Source organism: Hoplias malabaricus, chromosome 2 (genome assembly GCF_029633855.1).
Source record: "Hoplias malabaricus isolate fHopMal1 chromosome 2, fHopMal1.hap1, whole genome shotgun sequence".
Taxonomy (NCBI): Eukaryota; Metazoa; Chordata; class Actinopteri; order Characiformes; family Erythrinidae; genus Hoplias; species Hoplias malabaricus.
Window position 1 is genome coordinate 75,756,465 of NC_089801.1, and position 19,558 is coordinate 75,776,022.

At 38.8% G+C, this 19,558-nt stretch overlaps 1 protein-coding gene across 5 annotated transcripts in view; it reads left to right on the forward strand.

The window, feature by feature from the left end:
• The window catches only part of ints15 (integrator complex subunit 15), a 43,978-nt gene extending 25,061 nt beyond the window's left edge, over positions 1-18,917 (forward strand). Inside the window, exons 1-9 of one of the 5 annotated variants that reach the window (XM_066660015.1) lie at positions 11,019-11,319; positions 12,144-12,277; positions 12,699-12,918; positions 14,042-14,263; positions 14,880-15,045; positions 15,314-15,612; positions 16,019-16,220; positions 16,307-16,346; positions 17,354-18,917. In XM_066660015.1, coding sequence (XP_066516112.1) covers positions 12,721-12,918; positions 14,042-14,263; positions 14,880-15,045; positions 15,314-15,612; positions 16,019-16,220; positions 16,307-16,346; positions 17,354-17,651 — 1,425 coding nt within the window. In that variant the 5' untranslated portion in view covers positions 11,019-11,319; positions 12,144-12,277; positions 12,699-12,720 and the 3' untranslated portion in view covers positions 17,652-18,917. Of the gene's footprint in view, positions 1-11,018; positions 11,320-12,143; positions 12,278-12,698; positions 12,919-14,041; positions 14,264-14,879; positions 15,046-15,313; positions 15,613-16,018; positions 16,221-16,306; positions 16,347-17,353 lie in introns of those variants that run through there. The other 4 variants (XM_066660017.1, XM_066660014.1, XM_066660016.1 and 1 more) reach the window with 4 other exon arrangements.
• The last annotated feature ends 641 nt before the right edge of the window (positions 18,918-19,558 follow it).

The following is a 19,558-nucleotide window of genomic DNA, read 5'->3' on the forward strand; positions in this document are numbered from 1 at the left end:
GATTATGTCACTCACTTCATATGAAGTCATTCTGATGTGTCATTTCAAAATAAAAGCTCTTTGAATTGTCCCATTTCTGTAAATTTAATTCCAAAATTTAGATCATTATTAAAAAGAAACCTTTAGATTGCACAGAACAATTTCACTTCATAGTCATAGTACAACACCTGATTATGTCACTCATGTAATATGAAGTCATTCTGATGTGTCATTTCAAAATAAAGGCCCTTTGAATTGTCCCATTTCTGTAAATTTATTTCCAAATTTAAATAATTATTAAAAGGAAACCTTTAGTTTGCACAGATTAATTTCACTTCATAATCATAGTACCACACCTGATTATGTCACTCACTTCATATGAAGTCATTCTGATGTGTCATTTCAAAATAAAGGCCCTTTGAATTGTCCCATTTCTGTAAATTTATTTCCAAATTTAAATAATTATTAAAAAGAAACCTTTAGTTTGCACAGAACAATTTCACTTCATAATCATAGTACCACACCTGATTATGTCACTCACTTCATATGAAGTCATTCTGATGTGTCATTTCAAAATAAAAGCTCTTTGAATTGTGCCATTTCTGTAAATTTATTTCCAAAATTTAGATCATTATTAAAAAGAAACCTTTAGATTGCACAGACCAATTTCATTTCATAGTCATAGTACAACACCTGATTATGTCACTCATGTAATATGAAGTCATTCTGATGTGTCATTTCAAAATAAAAGCTCTTTGAATTGTCCCATTTCTGTAAATTTAATTTCAAATGTAAATAATTATTAAAAAGAAACCTTTAGTTTGCACAGAACAACTTCACTTCATAATCATAGTACCACACCTGATTATGTCACTCACTTCATATGAAGTCATTCTGATGTGTCATTTCAAAATAAAAGCCCATTGAATTGTCCCATATCTGTAAATTTAATTCCACATTTAAATAATTATTAAAAGGAAACCTTTAGTTTGCACAGAACATTTTCACTTCATAATCATAGTACCACACCTGATTATGTCACTCATTTCATATGAAGTCATTCTGATGTGTCATTTCAAAATAAAAGCTCTTTGAATTGTCCCATTTCTGTAAATTTAATTCCAAAATTTAGATCATTATTAAAAAGAAACCTTTAGATTGCACAGAACAATTTCATTTCATAGTCATAGTACAACACCTGATTATGTCACTCATGTAATATGAAGTCATTCTGATGTGTCATTTCAACATAAAAGCTCTTTGAATTGTCCCATTTCTGTAAATTTAATTTCAAATGTAAATAATTATTAAAAAGAAACCTTTAGTTTGCACAGAACAACTTCACTTCATAATCATAGTACCACACCTGATTATGTCACTCACTTCATATGAAGTCATTCTGATGTGTCATTTCAAAATAAAAGCTCTTTGAATTGTCCCATTTCTGTAAATTTATTTCCAAAATTTAGATCATTATTAAAAAGAAACCTTTAGATTGCACAGACCAATTTCATTTCATAGTCATAGTACAACACCTGATTATGTCACTCATGTAATATGAAGTCATTCTGATGTGTCATTTCAAAATAAAAGCCCATTGAATTGTCCCATATCTGTAAATTTAATTCCACATTTAAATAATTATTAAAAGGAAACCTTTAGTTTGCACAGAACAACTTCACTTCATAATCATAGTACCACACCTGATTATGTCACTCACTTCATATGAAGTCATTCTGATGTGTCATTTCAAAATAAAGGCCCTTTGAATTGTCCCATTTCTGTAAATTTATTTCCAAATTTAAATAATTAAAAGGAAACCTTTAGTTTGCACAGATAAATTTCACTTCATAATCATAGTACCACACCTGATTATGTCACTCATGTAATATCAAGTCATTCTGATGTGTCATTTTAAAATAAAAGCTCTTTGAATTGTCCCATTTCTGTACATTTAATTCCAAATTTATATCATTATTAAATGTGAACCATTAGTTTGCACAGAACAATTTCACTTCATAATCATAGTACCACACCTGATTATGTCACTTACTGAATATGAAGTCATTCTGGTGTGCCATTTTAAAAAAGAACTATTGTAAATGATCACATTTCAGCTATATTCACTCCGGATGTTGGAATTGTTATTAAAAGGAATCCTCCAGTTTGCACACACCACTTTCACTTTATAATGAAAGTACACCCCCTAAATATATGTCTCTCACTTAATATCAAGTCATTCTTGTGTGCCATTTCAGATTAGGACCACTGTAATCAATCAGATTTAAATTATATTCACTGTAGATGTTGAGATTGTTAATAAAAGGAATCCTCCAGTTTGTAAACACTACTTTCACTTCATAATGATAGTACAGCACATGCAAGCATCAATCATTTAATGTCATACTATTGTAGTGTGTCTAATTTGTTCATCCACTCATTACATCCAGATCACATTACTGATATAATGCACGACGCGGTTCCTCAGCGCCTTCAAGAGTAGTCGACTCATGTACCGAGTGATTACTCCAGTGTTAATCGAAGGAACTGGCGTTAGAAGCGTGCTGGAGTCACCCCCTCGCTGGTGGATTACCCCTTCAGGTCCGGGGAAATTTTTTGGGGGGGGTTAAGGGTGGGGGCTGTTAGCCTCCGACTTCAGGACAAGGGAAGTGAGGCTAACAGGGGCACACCTCTGGGGGATCCATGGTTAAAGAAATCCCTCAAGAGTTCGCCCATCAGACCCCCTAAACCCTTAACAGTTCCAGTACAGGACGTCGTTGCAGGGCCCCCTGCCTCCGTGGACGTTGTCGCAGGGCCCCCTGCCTCCATGGACGTTGTCGCAGGGCCCCCTGCCTCCGTGGCGTCGTCGCAGGGCCCCCTGCCTCCGTGGCGTCGTCGCAGGGCCCCCTGCCTCCGTGGACGTCGTCGCAGGGTCCCCTGCCTCCGTGGACGTCGTCGCAGGGCCCCCTGCCTCCGTGGACGTCGTCGCAGGGCCTCCTGCCTCCGTGGACGTCGTCGCAGGGCCTCCTGTCTCTGTGGACGTCGTCGCAGGGCCTCTTGTCTCCGTGGACGTCGTCGCAGGGCCCTCTGCTCCCAAGGATGTCGCTGCACTCCCTCCTGATCTCCAGGAGAAGCTTGCAAGCCTCTTGGCACGTCTGGAGGTCTCCGTGAAGGCGGCACCCGCCGCTCCTGTCTCCGTGAAGGCGGCACCAGCCGCTCCTGTCTCTGTGAAGGCGGCACCAGCCGCTCCTGTCTCCGTGAAGGTGGCACCAGCCGCTCCTGGACCCGTGACTGTGGCTCCGGCCGCTTCTGCACCCGTGACTGTGGCTCCGGCCGCTTCTCCACCCGTGACTGTGGCTTTTTTTACACATTTAAAATATTCCGAAAGATGGTTCTTCATGGAACCAATAGTACTTCTCCTATGGCGTCACTCAGTAAATGTCATGATTAGCGGGGCAGACTGACGGAGGCGGACGCACTTGCTAAAACACAGTAATTTTAATGAAACAAAAGATACAACAAAACAAAGACTGGCAACTACGGAAACAACTAGACATATGAAATGAATTGAGGAAAACAACAGAGACAGACCAAACTAAGAAACAAGACACAGATACACTGGAGGCGAAACAACGATACTTAGAGGAAAGAAATGACAAGGCTTGGGGAGAAAAACAAAATGACATGACTACAAATGAGAATTACACAAACCGACATGACTTTGGAATCAAAATGAAACGACTAGGAAACAAAAACAACCTGACTTGAAGTGGGAGAGAAACAACACCATATGACTATGAAAAAGGAAGAAACAACATGACTGGGAAACTAAACGAAACGTCTTGACTAGGAAGTTAACAACACAAAACGAAACGACATGACTTGACTGGGAAAGAGCAAAACAAATGACCGATAACAGGAAGTGACACAAGGGAACTTAAATACTACATACAAACGAGACACACCTGAGACAGATAACGAGGACAGCGGACAAGGAGGCGGAACAAAGGCGGGACATGGGCGGAGACAAGGACAACAGACACAACAGAACAGATACAGGAGCTGGGGACATGACCGGACCGGATATAGGAGACTGGACACAGGACAGGACAGGAGGCTGACAAAGGGAGGCTACAGGAGAAGAGACTTGGGACAAGACAGAGGACAGAAACGGGACAAGACAGAACTAGAGACGGGTGATGAAATACTGGAATGAAGAGGGGGACGGACTGGAGACAAAACTGGAGAGCAGACGGGACTGAACGGGTGACTGAAAAAAGGGAAAAGGAGACAGGACTTGAGACTGGAAAGGACTAGACAGGACACATGAGACTGGACCGGAGCAGGAAACTGGACAGGGTGCTTGACATTGGATAGGACAATGGATGGGAACGGGGATTGGACGAGACTAGGAACTGGAGACAGAAGCAGGTGACTGAACAGGTTTAGGGACAGAAGACTGGACATGGGCAGGTGACAGGACAGGGGACTGGAATGGAGACAGAACATGTGGCAGAACTGGGTAATGGGACTGGACAGGAGCAGAGACTGGTGACGAGACAGGGGACATAACTGAGGACAGGACAGAACCAGAGACAGAAGATTGGACAGGAGCAGGGGACAGGACAGTGGACTGGAAGGGAGACAAGACAAGTGACTGAACAGGGGACAGGACATTTGATTGAACACTGGATGTATACGGGGACTGGACATGAGGCAGGACAGGTGACAGGACTGGGTGTTGGGAATGGACAGGAGACTGGACTTGAGACAGGACAGAGGGTTGAAATGGAGACTGGACTGAAGACAAGACAGGTGAAGAGACAGGTGATAAGACATAAGACTGAAATGTGGACTGGACTGGATTAACAGGGGACTGGATAAGACTTGGCAGGGGAACAGGGACCAGGACGTTTAGCGGGACTGACATGAACACAGTGACAGGGACGGGAACAGAGACAAAGGCAGACACAGGTACAGGGACGAGGACTAAGACAGGAACCAGGACAGGAACAGACATGGGAATCAAAACAACTGGGGGATGCCCAGGACTGGCAAATGTCTGAGGGGAAGTAGGAGGAACCAGCCTGGGCACAGTTATGGGGACACGACCTGAAGCGACCAGAGCCACAGTCACGGGTGCAGAAGCGGCCGGAGCCACAGTCACGGGTCCAGGAGCGGCTGGTGCCACCTTCACGGAGACAGGAGCGGCTGGTGCCGCCTTCACAGAGACAGGAGCGGCTGGTGCCGCCTTCACGGAGACAGGAGCGGCGGGTGCCGCCTTCACGGAGACCTCCAGACGTGCCAAGAGGCTTGCAAGCTTCTCCTGGAGATCAGGAGGGAGTGCAGCGACATCCTTGGGAGCAGAGGGCCCTGCGACGACGTCCACGGAGACAAGAGGCCCTGCGACGACGTCCACAGAGACAGGAGGCCCTGCGACGACGTCCACGGAGGCAGGAGGCCCTGCGACGACGTCCACGGAGGCAGGGGGCCCTGCGACGACGTCCACGGAGGCAGGGGACCCTGCGACGACGTCCACGGAGGCAGGGGGCCCTGCGACGACGCCACGGAGGCAGGGGGCCCTGCGACGACGCCACGGAGGCAGGGGGCCCTGCGACAACGTCCATGGAGGCAGGGGGCCCTGCGACAACGTCCACGGAGGCAGGGGGCCCTGCAACGACGTCCTGTACTGGAACTGTTAAGGGTTTAGGGGGTCTGATGGGCGAACTCTTGAGGGATTTCTTTAACCATGGATCCCCCAGAGGTGTGCCCCTGTTAGCCTCACTTCCCTTGTCCTGAAGTCGGAGGCTAACAGCCCCCACCCTTAACCCCCCCCAAAAAATTTCCCCGGACCTGAAGGGGTAATCCACCAGCGAGGGGGTGACTCCAGCACGCTTCTAACGCCAGTTCCTTCGATTAACACTGGAGTAATCACTCGGTACATGAGTCGACTACTCTTGAAGGCGCTGAGGAACCGCGTCGTGCATTATATCAGTAATGTGATCTGGATGTAATGAGTGGATGAACAAATTAGACACACTACAATAGTATGACATTAAATGATTGATGCTTGCATGTGCTGTACTATCATTATGAAGTGAAAGTAGTGTTTACAAACTGGAGGATTCCTTTTATTAACAATCTCAACATCTACAGTGAATATAATTTAAATCTGATTGATTACAGTGGTCCTAATCTGAAATGGCACACAAGAATGACTTGATATTAAGTGAGAGACATATATTTAGGGGGTGTACTTTCATTATAAAGTGAAAGTGGTGTGTGCAAACTGGAGGATTCCTTTTAATAACAATTCCAACATCCGGAGTGAATATAGCTGAAATGTGATCATTTACAATAGTTCTTTTTTAAAATGGCACACCAGAATGACTTCATATTCAGTAAGTGACATAATCAGGTGTGGTACTATGATTATGAAGTGAAATTGTTCTGTGCAAACTAATGGTTCACATTTAATAATGATATAAATTTGGAATTAAATGTACAGAAATGGGACAATTCAAAGAGCTTTTATTTTAAAATGACACATCAGAATGACTTGATATTACATGAGTGACATAATCAGGTGTGGTACTATGATTATGAAGTGAAATTTATCTGTGCAAACTAAAGGTTTCCTTTTAATTATTTAAATTTGGAAATAAATTTACAGAAATGGGACAATTCAAAGGGCCTTTATTTTGAAATGACACATCAGAATGACTTCATATGAAGTGAGTGACATAATCAGGTGTGGTACTATGATTATGAAGTGAAGTTGTTCTGTGCAAACTAAAGGTTTCCTTTTAATAATTATTTAAATGTGGAATTAAATTTACAGATATGGGACAATTCAATGGGCTTTTATTTTGAAATGACACATCAGAATGACTTCATATTACATGAGTGACATAATCAGGTGTTGTACTATGACTATGAAATGAAATTGGTCTGTGCAATCTAAAGGTTTCTTTTTAATAATGATCTAAATTTTGGAAATAAATTTACAGAAATGGGACAATTCAAAGAGCTTTTATTTTGAAATGACACATCAGAATGACTTCATATGAAGTGAGTGACATAATCAGGTGTGGTACTATGATTATGAAGTGAAGTTGTTCTGTGCAAACTAAAGGTTTCTTTTTAATAATTATTTACATTTGAAATTAAATTTACAGAAATGGGACAATTCAAAGAGCTTTTATGTTGAAATGACACATCAGAATGACTTCATATTACATGAGTGACATAATCAGGTGTTGTACTATGACTATGAAATGAAATTGTTCTGTGCAATCTAAAGGTTTCTTTTTAATAATGATCTAAATTTTGGAATTAAATTTACAGAAATGGGACAATTCAAAGAGCTTTTATTTTGAAATGACACATCAGAATGACTTCATATGAAATGAGTGACATAATCAGGTGTGGTACTATGATTATGAAGTGAAATTGTTCTGTGCAAACTAAAGGTTTCCTTTTAATAATTATTTAAATGTGGAATTAAATTTACAGATATGGGACAATTCAATGGGCTTTTATTTTGAAATGACACATCAGAATGACTTCATATGAAGTGAGTGACATAATCAGGTGTGGTACTATGATTATGAAGTGAAGTTGTTCTGTGCAAACTAAAGGTTTCTTTTTAATAATTATTTACATTTGAAATTAAATTTACAGAAATGGGACAATTCAAAGAGCTTTTATTTTGAAATGACACATCAGAATGACTTCATATTACATGAGTGACATAATCAGGTGTTGTACTATGACTATGAAATGAAATTGGTCTGTGCAATCTAAAGGTTTCTTTTTAATAATGATCTAAATTTTGGAAATAAATTTACAGAAATGGCACAATTCAAAGAGCTTTTATTTTGAAATGACACATCAGAATGACTTCATATGAAGTGAGTGACATAATCAGGTGTGGTACTATGATTATGAAGTGAAATTGTTCTGTGCAAACTAAAGGTTTCTTTTTAATAATTATTTAAATTTGGAAATAAATTTACAGAAATGGGACAATTCAAAGGGCCTTTATTTTGAAATGACACATCAGAATGACTTCATATGAAGTGAGTGACATAATCAGGTGTGGTACTATGATTATGAAGTGAAATTAATCTGTGCAAACTAAAGGTTTCCTTTTAATAATTATTTAAATTTGGAAATAAATTTACAGAAATGGGACAATTCAAAGGGCCTTTATTTTGAAATGACACATCAGAATGACTTCATATTACATGAGTGACATAATCAGGTGTTGTACTATGACTATGAAGTGAAATTGTTCTGTGCAATCTAAAGGTTTCTTTTTAATAATGATCTAAATTTTGGAATTAAATTTACAGAAATGGGACAATTCAAAGAGCTTTTATTTTGAAATGACACATCAGAATGACTTCATATGAAGTGAGTGACATAATCAGGTGTGGTACTATGATTATGAAGTGAAATTGTTCTGTGCAAACTAAAGGTTTCCTTTTAATAATTATTTAAATGTGGAATTAAATTTACAGATATGGGACAATTCAATGGGCTTTTATTTTGAAATGACACATCAGAATGACTTCATATGAAGTGAGTGACATAATCAGGTGTGGTACTATGACTATGAAATGAAATTGGTCTGTGCAATCTAAAGGTTTCTTTTTAATAATGATCTAAATTTTGGAAATAAATTTACAGAAATGGGACAATTCAAAGAGCTTTTATTTTGAAATGACACATCAGAATGACTTCATATGAAGTGAGTGACATAATCAGGTGTGGTACTATGATTATGAAGTGAAATTGTTCTGTGCAAACTAAAGGTTTCCTTTTAATAATTATTTAAATGTGGAATTAAATTTACAGATATGGGACAATTCAATGGGCTTTTATTTTGAAATGACACATCAGAATGACTTCATATTACATGAGTGACATAATCAGGTGTTGTACTATGACTATGAAGTGAAATTGTTCTGTGCAATCTAAAGGTTTCTTTTTAATAATGATCTAAATTTTGGAATTAAATTTACAGAAATGGGACAATTCAAAGAGCTTTTATTTTGAAATGACACATCAGAATGACTTCATATGAAGTGAGTGACATAATCAGGTGTGGTACTATGATTATGAAGTGAAATTGTTCTGTGCAAACTAAAGGTTTCTTTTTAATAATTATTTAAATTTGGAAATTAATTTACAGAAATGGGACAATTCAAAGGGCCTTTATTTTGAAATGACACATCAGAATGACTTCATATTACATGAGTGACATAATCAGGTGTTGTACTATGACTATGAAATGAAATTGTTCTGTGCAATCTAAAGGTTTCTTTTTAATAATGATCTAAATTTTGGAAATAAATTTACAGAAATGGGACAATTCAAAGAGCTTTTATTTTGAAATGACACATCAGAATGACTTCATATGAAGTGAGTGACATAATAAGGTGTGGTACTATGATTATGAAGTGAAATTGTTCTGTGCAAACTAAAGGTTTCCTTTTAATAATTATTTAAATTTGGAAATAAATTTACAGAAATGGGACAATTCAATGTGCTTTTATTTTGAAATGACACATCAGAATGACTTCATATTAAGTGAGTGACATAATCAGGTGTGGTACTATGATTATGAAGTGAAGTTGTTCTGTGCAAACTAAAGGTTTCTTTTTAATAATTATTTAAATTTGGAAATTAATTTACAGAAATGGGACAATTCAAAGGGCTTTTATTTTGAAATGACACATCAGAATGACTTCATATTACATGAGTGACATAATCAGGTGTTGTACTATGACTATGAAATGAAATTGGTCTGTGCAAACTAAAGGTTTCTTTTTTATAATTATTTAAATTTGGAATTAAATTTACAGAAATGGGACAATTCAAATGGCCTTTATTTTGAAATGACACATCAGAATGACTTCATATTACATGAGTGACATAATCAGGTGTGGTACTATGATTATGAAGTGAAATTGTTCTGTGCAAACTAAAGGTTTCCTTTTAATAATTATTTAAATTTGGAAATAAATTTACAGAAATGGGACAATTCAATGTGCTTTTATTTTGAAATGACACATCAGAATGACTTCATATTAAGTGAGTGACATAATCAGGTGTGGTACTATGATTATGAAGTGAAGTTGTTCTGTGCAAACTAAAGGTTTCTTTTTAATAATTATTTAAATTTGGAATTAAATTTACAGAAATGGGACAATTCAAATGGCATTTATTTTGAAATGACACATCAGAATGACTTCATATTACATGAGTGACATAATCAGGTGTTGTACTATGATTATGAAGTGAAATTGTTCTGTGCAAACTAAAGGTTTCCTTTTAATAATTATTTAAATTTGAAATTAATTTTACAGACATGGGACAATTCAAAGGGCCTTTATTTTGGAATGATACATCAGAATGACTTCATATTAAGTGAGTGACATAATCAGGTGTGGTACTATGATTATGAAGTGAAATTGTTCTGTGCAAACTAAAGGTTTCTTTTTAATAATTATTTACATTTGAAATTAAATTTACAGAAATGGGACAATTCAAAGGGCCTTTATTTTGAAATGACACATCAGAATGACTTTATATTAATTGAGTGACATAATCAGGTGTTGTACTATGATTATGAAGTGAAATTGTTCTGTGCAAACTAAAGGTTTCTTTTTTATAATTATTTAAATTTGGAAATAAATTTACAGACATAGGACTACACAAAGGGCCTTTTTTTTTTTTTGGAAATGGCACATCACAGTGACTTGAGAGTCATGTCCTAAAATCTTCATCATTTCCACAAAATAGCAAATATTTGTTGTTTATCCATTTATTATTTGTTTAGAAAATTATTTATTATTACATACATTTCCTGTCATTGACTTTTGGCTTTTATTTAGAAATTTGTTCCTCTGCACGCTATTACCGTAATGTTCAGAATACGACGTTCCACCAAATCTAAGTGGGGGCTGGCTTGACCAAGCTTTTCCAAGTGGAGGCTGGCTTGACTTCAGTAGAAATTTATGCACGACAGAAGTTAAGAAGAAGAAAACGCCCTGACATTTGTGTTTTCTCAAAAGTCTCTAGGGCTTCCATAGGGTACCACAGACAAAACTAATAGCTGCCCCTATGTTTCGGTTTGGTAAAATATTATATTGTGTTTGTGCTTTTGTAACCCAGGTCTTGGTGCGTTAGTGGCGTGTTTTGAACAGGTTTGTCCTCTCCGAGTTACCGTAGTTATCGCACTAGCCGGAGGAGTGGCTGTGTAGTCCGTTAGCCGCCGCGGCTGCTGCTGTTAAGAGAAATTCATGGAATAAACACAGATAACAAACTTGAGTGAGTATGAACAGTCTCGTGGCTGCTTTTTAGTGCGTTAAATTTGGCAGTCACATAATATAAACCTTGGTAAACTTTAGTAAACCTAGTAACCTTATCGTTAGTTCTTCACACCGCTAGCCGACAGCTAAGTGTTTGTTTCCCCTGCACTGGCTTTTATTTGCTTTTATATTTTTTTTACTAATTAATTTTTTCCTGTTTAGACATTAAAGTATAGGACAAAAGTAAATATGTCCATTTGACCTCTGTCAGCACCACATACGTGCTGATATTACAGTAATACACATATAACAGTGATAACTGCGTGACATATTACGATATTGTTTACATTAATATAATATAATATTCATTAATATAAGCATTAATGATATAGGAGTTTAAACATCTTAAGGTCCATCTCCAGTCATCAGTTCTCCCCAAAACCTCATATCTGTTCAGTAGACATTTTCATTTAACAAAATCCCACAATGCCTTAAAATGAATTTATATGTAACTCCCGAACTTTGCTATAATTGAGTACGCCAGGTCTGTGACTATGTATCTTAGTCCCTGCATCTGTCCACTTTCCCCTCACCTACAGTTCACAATCAGTGCCCTGCAAGTTGACAGGATTGGAGTCTTGGGTTTATGACGTAAGAAACCAAGGCTGTCTGAATGTGTTTGATAAGATGGGCAGACACATATATATTTAAGCATTTTTTAAAGCCATATTTTGTTATGGCAGACTGAACTGTAGGGTCTTGGTGAATTCAGCTTCATCAGTTGTCAGTTTACATGCCGTGTGAAGGGTAATGTGATGTCATAATGACTGCCCAATTAAACAGCAATAGCGTGATTGGATGAGTCTGACGTGTCCGACGTTTTGAGAGTCTTGATACAAAGAGTGCCATGCTGTACTGAATGGAGAGCTTCCCTTTTGACATCAACAGCATGGGATTGTGTTTCATACACAGTCAGTGTAAGCACCCACATTGCTTCATGTTATTTGTACCGCTTACTTGTTCTTTTTTACTACTTTTGTGCATATGGTTTCGGGGTGTTGGCTGTAAATGACTGATAAACAAAAAATGTGTCTAAAAATGTGTTCTAGGATAAAACAAAACAGCACATTTACATGTTAACAAGGTATACAATTCTTGATCTTCAGTGGAGAGGGACTGTAAAAGAACATCCCATTTATTTTGTACGAACAAGCAACTTATTTAGTGGAATTATCCATAAAGATTGCGCATATATTTCAGGAACAAATTAAACTTATTTAGGGTTATATAGTGTTTCTCACTGCATGCATTTTCTTTCTCTCTAAACACCTTGTGACTTGAATGAATTGAGGTTTGTGGGGTTTTTTTTAATTCTTTGTTTTGTTTTGTTTTGTTTAGTTTTTTCCATATTCCAGCAGTCATGAGTGATATTCGTCATGCCCTCCTGCGGCGGGACCCACTGAGTGCAGCAAAGGAAGTACTCTACCATCTAGATATATCGCTGGGCAGTGCACTGCAGACTGGCCCAGGACCTGCACCAGGTCTTGAAAAGAACACCGTGGACCTAGTGGAGGAATTCATCTTCCAGGTGTCCAAAGACAGGAATGTACAACGAAAGGTGAGGAGAAAATAAAGCCCAGTGTCCTTGGCTGTGCAACCCTCTTCTAACACATGAGAACCACTGAAATTTTTATTTGTGAAAAATGTTTTGCACTTCCAGCCATAGGCTGCCATGTGTAGCAGGAGAATCCAGAACTCAGGAGAATGGGAGTAAGATTATTACATTTTTAGGGAAGGGTATATTTGCTTTTCAATCCCTGCATTTGAGAAATAAATAATGATATACAGACTGTGAAAAACCCAATATGTTACAATAGTAAGCAAACATATAGTCACTGTCCAATGAACATTTATCTCCAAAATTATAACTGTACAGCAGAAGGGATATTAACCCCTTATTATCTTATAAAAACATTTTATTCAAAGAAATGTAGGAGCATTACTGTTGGTTCATTCATCATGAAATTTTCACATAATGTCAAGGACAGCAGCTGTGTTCAAATGTTGGTGTAAACTAAAAATGGATCAAAATGGAGATACATGTTTTTTATTGGACGGCGACTATATAGTAGTTTATTTGATTAGTTGTGGATCAGAACGGTGGTGCAACAGGTAGTGTTGCTGTTACACAGCTCCAGTATCTTGGAGGGTCTTTGTGCATTTGAGCCCCGCTGGCTGTGAGAAGATTGGTGTGTTCTCCCTGTGTCCGTGTGGGTTTCCTCCGGGTGTTCTGGTTTCCATCCACGGTCCAAAAACACACGTTGGTAGGTGGATTGGCGACTCAAAAGTGCTCATATGTGTGAGTGTGTGTTGCCCAGCGATTGACTGGCAACCCCTTCAGGGTGTGTTCCTGCCTTATGCCCAGTGATTCCGGGTAGGTTCCAGACCCACCACAACCCTGAACTGGACAAGTGGCTACGAGTCTCAGCTACAGACTCCACCACAAGTTGACAGAGAGTCTGACACTTTCAGTGCGTTAAGTTGGCCTCACTCTCGGGATTCTGCCAGTTGATTCTGATCTGTCTCCTTTTACACGTCATGCCCAATAGCAGACTTGCGGTTGGTCTTTTTGAGTACCAGTCAGATTTCTTTTCCTGCAGTAGTAGGTGGTTCTTGGCCATGTTAAGTTGTGAAAAGTACCAGTGAATGAATGAATAAATGAATGGCTGTGTTTCTTTCAGAGAATGAGCTGTGTTCAGGAACTCCAACTCTTAGAGATAATGTGCAGCTACTTCCAGGAGCAGAGCAAAGAATCCATCCGACAGGTCATCTTTTCTGCCCTCTTTGTTCTTCAAGGCAACAAAGCTGATGAGAGTCGCATGGCCATGCTGGGCAAGCTTGTCTCCATGGCCATAGCTGTGTGTCGGGTGCCTATCCTAGAGTGTGCTGCCACTTGGCTACAGGTGAGTCACTAGAAGAGTCCTTGTCTGTTTTATGATTACATATGCAGTAGGGGTGGGCGATATGTCCCTAAAATAATATCACGATATTTTAGGGTATTTTGGCAATAACGATATTCTTGGCGATTATGTGAAAAATATGAAAAAACACTGAAAAATACTTTTATTCATTTAAAGAACACACTATTGAAACTAAATCAATGGTTTACTAATATAAATTTTAGGAAATTCAATATATTTAATATAGTATTACATGGTTATATTTATCAAATCAAATCAGAATAGTTGCCGTGCCGAGTCATTACGTAAACAAGTCAAAATATCAAAATTATCATGATGTTGATTGTTTTAATACCGTTTTAAAAATGATAACGATATTATCGTGAATGATACGATATAGCACAGCCCTAATTTGCATAGAGCAAACCATTTAGTCCAGCACATTTAGCACTTATTATGAATCCATGTTTCCAATAGGTGTGGTGTATGCAGTAGGTAGGAATATTTAAACATATAATTGTAGTATAAGTTCAGTGGCAGGGAACTGGGAAATTTAGGATGTATGGGACCAAAATTGTGGTATTAATACAGAGTTAATATATTATTTCCACATGTGCAGCGCACACACTCTGCGTGGTGTGTTCGACTAGCGCGGGTACTGGTGGATGATTACTGTACACTGGTGCCCTGCTCCATCTCCACCCTGCAAAACATCTGCTCTGCCAGCCCTCGCTTCTGCTGTCAGCTCATCACCGCAGTCACAGCCCTTTATGACCTGTCTTCAGGTACCTGTTGTAGCTTTTATTTTGTAGACTCACAATTATGACATGTTTAAGAATCTTTACCAGAGCAGTTCATTTCACACCCAAAGATTGGTATTAAAAAATATTTAATATTTATTTTGTACACATTGTGCGGATCCTCTTCAACTTTGCTCTCTTTCATTGTTAATAGCACAAAATAATAGGTGAACAAAAGAGTTTTAAAGCATCTTTGGGGTAACATATATTTGTAATACAGATTTAAACATTTGTAAAAAATGTGTGCTTGCAGAGGACTTAACACCGCCACATGCCTTGTTGGAGATGGTGGTTGGTTGGATCACAGAAGACCCTGGAATACTCCTCCTTACCTTCAACACACCCCTTACTTCAAGCTTACCGATTGGCTGCCTGGAGGTCACGCCACTCATGGGCCTTCTCCGGTGGTGCGTGAAGGCACCCCTAGCTTATCAGAAAGGCAGAAAGCTGTCATTGACCAATGGTAACACAGATGCAGAGAAAATGGCTGGTTGTGAGGAGTTGTACTCTAAACTGCATCTGAGTGTTCTTCAAGTCTTCCTCATGTTACAGGTGCTTTCCTTGTAAATATATACATTTTTAAATAGCATTTCACTTGGTTTGTAAAATAATTGATGGCGATATGATATGATAGTGATGCACTACATATTCTTGTCTGATATGTGGATTTTTTGAGTTATTGTTATCAGTCCAATATTGGAATTTTAGCTGAGAACTAAAGGGCTTGCCACATGCACTGACGCCTGGAACTACACAGCTATGTCTGCTGTTATAAAAACATTGATAAATAAGTTTGCATGTGCTTTAATTACAAAAAGATACAACTATTGGTTATTAATATCGTTATATGCCTCACCAAAGTGCTAATTATCTGTTTATCGTATCGGCCCAAAGAAATTCAGTATGGGCGCGTCCCTACTTTGAGAGCCTCTTAACATGCTTTGTCTGGCCTTTAAAGGTTCACCTCACAAAACAGAATCTTCTGGGGCGGCTAGCTGTACTTCAGGCAGAGTCTGCCGCCGCTCTTGTTGAGGAAGTGAGCCGTTTGGTGGACGAGCTTAACCCTCTCCATGCTGCCAATGAAATCCAGCTGGCTCTGGATAGGCTGGCCCAAGCTCTGCAAGTCGCCATGGCAACAGGTGCCTTGTTGTGTACCCGAGGTGAGTGAGAGTTATATTGGAGGTTGCTGTTTGTTCATCAGTACCTGCAACAATATTAAACTGTTTTATTGGTGTTTTGTTTATAGAGGACCTAAGGACCCTGTGCTCAAGACTGCCTCATAACAAGTAAGTTAAAACAGGCCCTTCAGAAGCTTATTACTAGAGCAAATAGTGGGCTATCTTTTAAGTTGTAGCTCTGTTTCAGAGGGTGATACGTTTTAAAGAGCAACACCAGTGAGATTTTGATCTGGAAGTTAAACTTTTATTCTTTTGGTTGTTTATGAATGTCTCTCAAACCAGTAATGTCTGTTTACTGATGCCTCCAATACTTCATTGAAATCATGTGACCTGATGACGCTGACATGAACAACATGAAACAGCAGAGACACATTCACGGTCTCTCACACACACGCACACACAAACTCACGAGCATTGAGCTGGTAACAGTGCCCAGGGAGGGAAGAGTGTCTTTTATTTGAATGATCTGCATCTGTCTTTCACACAAGAAAATGCCAGTGATCAGGAATATCCATGCAAGTGTAGTATTTTGGGGCCAGGGACAAAAACTACATTTTCACTTTTACTAAAGGCTTTACAGTCTAACGTTTTATGTTGCTACCAGTGGACGTTAACGTTAAACATTTAAACTTTATTATGATGAGGCAGGACTAAAATTAAATTCTGTCTTATATAAAGTTTATTACATCTGTACAGATGTTACTAAGACTGCTACATGAATTATATTACTATGAAAATATTAAAAAGCCCTACAGAAGTACTATTCTGTACTTCTACAGAAGTATTAAAACTGCTTATATGTGGACTTATGTTCCTGTAAGGCTGATTATTTTAATAAGGCACAGTCTACCAACGTGTACGTTGCACTCAGAACCTCTACTTTGCACGTGGAAATATAACACTCCAGACCAAGCAGCTATATTTGACAAATGGGGATGAGAATGTGGATGTTGCGGTCACTAATAAAATGACAGTGAAGCAACAGTCACTAATAAGTATAAGTCATAGTTTTAGTGATATAGTGTGAAATAGACAAATAAAAACAACTTGACCTAGGAGTTTGTAGGTGAACACAGTTTGATTTCATGTTACGATTGTCGTGATGTTTCTCGCAGTCTGTTACAGCTGGTGATGTCCGGCCCTGTCGTTCAGCCTCCACCACACAGCGGACCCTTCCAGCCGAGCCTGTATCCCTACATGCATCCTGCTCGGCCTTCTCCTATCTCTCCACACGCCACACATCAAGCGGCTCTCTCTTCTCCACATGCTGCCCGTCCAGCCCTTTCCCCGCTCCCCACACACCCGGCACTGTCCCCACATCGGCCCTTAACCCCTCACACTACACACTCCCCCCTCGCACCACATGCCTTTCATCCCGCAGCCATGGCCTTCCCTTACCGGCCAATACGCTGACCGGCTACAGGGCTTTATGGACTTTTCAGTGGTGGAGAAGTAGTTTTCTGCAAGAAGTCTGGACACCACCCCTACTTAAATTACATGTCTTTTACAGGATTACTTTTGGGTCAACATTAAAGGTTTTCCTCTATTATGTTGGCTTAAATTCAGTTTGTAAAGACGCAGAAATGTTTTTCTTGTAAAGAATTTTTTTGCTTCTTCTAAATGTGTAGTGTGGTTTGAGCAGAGGTACCCAAACCTTTGCCCATACCTACATTTGAGCCATTCTCTGGTTACTTACCTTCTATGTCTTTGTGTATTGAAGTTTGAGGATGAATAAAAAAAAAAAAACACGTACGAGTACACAGTAGTCATAAAAATAATTCACTATAAACGTAACCAATTCTATATTTTCTATAAGCTCTTTGAAGAATTGAAGCTAATGCTTATGTACTGTTTGTTTTTTATACCAACTTAGAAGTGCCACACAGACTGAATACCAGTTTATTTCACATATTTTACATATTTAATCATTTTGATTTAAGCATTTGGAAAATTAAGGGCAGTGTTTTATTTGTAAATTCTAAAAAAAAATATATCCACGTGAGTTTATAATTACTTACGAACTTGTAAGACTTCTGAGATATAGCAGCACTCTCAGTTTTTATACTTTTTCAATCTTTGCTGGGTACAGTGTCTGTTTCAAACCAGCATCAGTAATTCTTCATATGTTTCGTAATAATGTTTTTTAAAAATGGGCTAGTCATAAAACCAAATATCTTGTGTTTGTTAGGCTTCAGTACACTTTACAAATTGTAATATCAAATTAAGTACATTTTGGAGGGAAAAACATTCACAGCATTGCTTCTTGAAATAACAGTGACTTTGCTTCAGTAGGATTACTTATGGCACCTTCACGTAGCGTAAAAGACATTCTCTTAAACAGATGCGTTAAAGTAGATTGGCGAGTGTCATGAATTCGACCTAGACATAGACAGGGGTTTCTCTTTCATTTGCTATTGTGCTTATTGGGGAATAAATATACAAAAATATATAAACTGAAAACTAGATGCTACTACTGTTTTTTTTTTTTCTCTCTCTCTCTGTCTCTATTGTCTTTCCTTTGTTTGTGTTGTACTTTACACTGAACAATCACTGGTTTTAGAAGCACCTACTTTGTATCCACACTCATTGTCCATTTTATCAGCTCTACTGACCATACAGGAGCACATGGTCGTTCTACAATTACAGACTGTCGTCCATATATTTCCCTGCATCCTTGATCCCCATTTCATCCTGCTCTTCAGTAGTCAGGACCACCACAGAGCAGGTGAGATTTGGGGGGTTGATAATTCTTAGTGCCGTGACACTGATGTGGTGAAAGTGGGTTAGTGTGTGTGTTGTGCTTTTACAAATGGATCAGACACAGTAGTGCTGCTCGAGTTTTAAACAGTGCCCATTCACTGTCCACTTTGTTAGATGCTCCTACCTTGTTGGGCCACCTTGTAGGCGTAAAGTCAGAGACAGTAGCTCATCTGTTTCTGTAAGTCCTCCTCTAATCATTCATCAGTGGACATAGGACCCTGTTGGCTGGAGATTTTGGGTTGGTGGACTATTCTCAGTTCAGCGGCAGCACTGAGGGCTTTAAAAATCGCAGTAGTAACACTCCACCATCCAAATCATACCTGCTTTGTAGTGGTTCTGTTGGGGTCCTGGCTATTCAAGTGCAGGGTGAAATGGGAATAAGAAAGAATGCAGTGGATTCAGTCTGTAATTGTAGAACTACAAAGTGTGTGTTTGTATTAAAAGTGTGCATTAATATAAGTATTTGCTGGGCAAGGAATCATGTGGACTGCGGTCTATAATTGTAGAACCCTTAAATATAAGGTCTGTGGAGCTGGAAAAATGGACAATGAATGTAGATA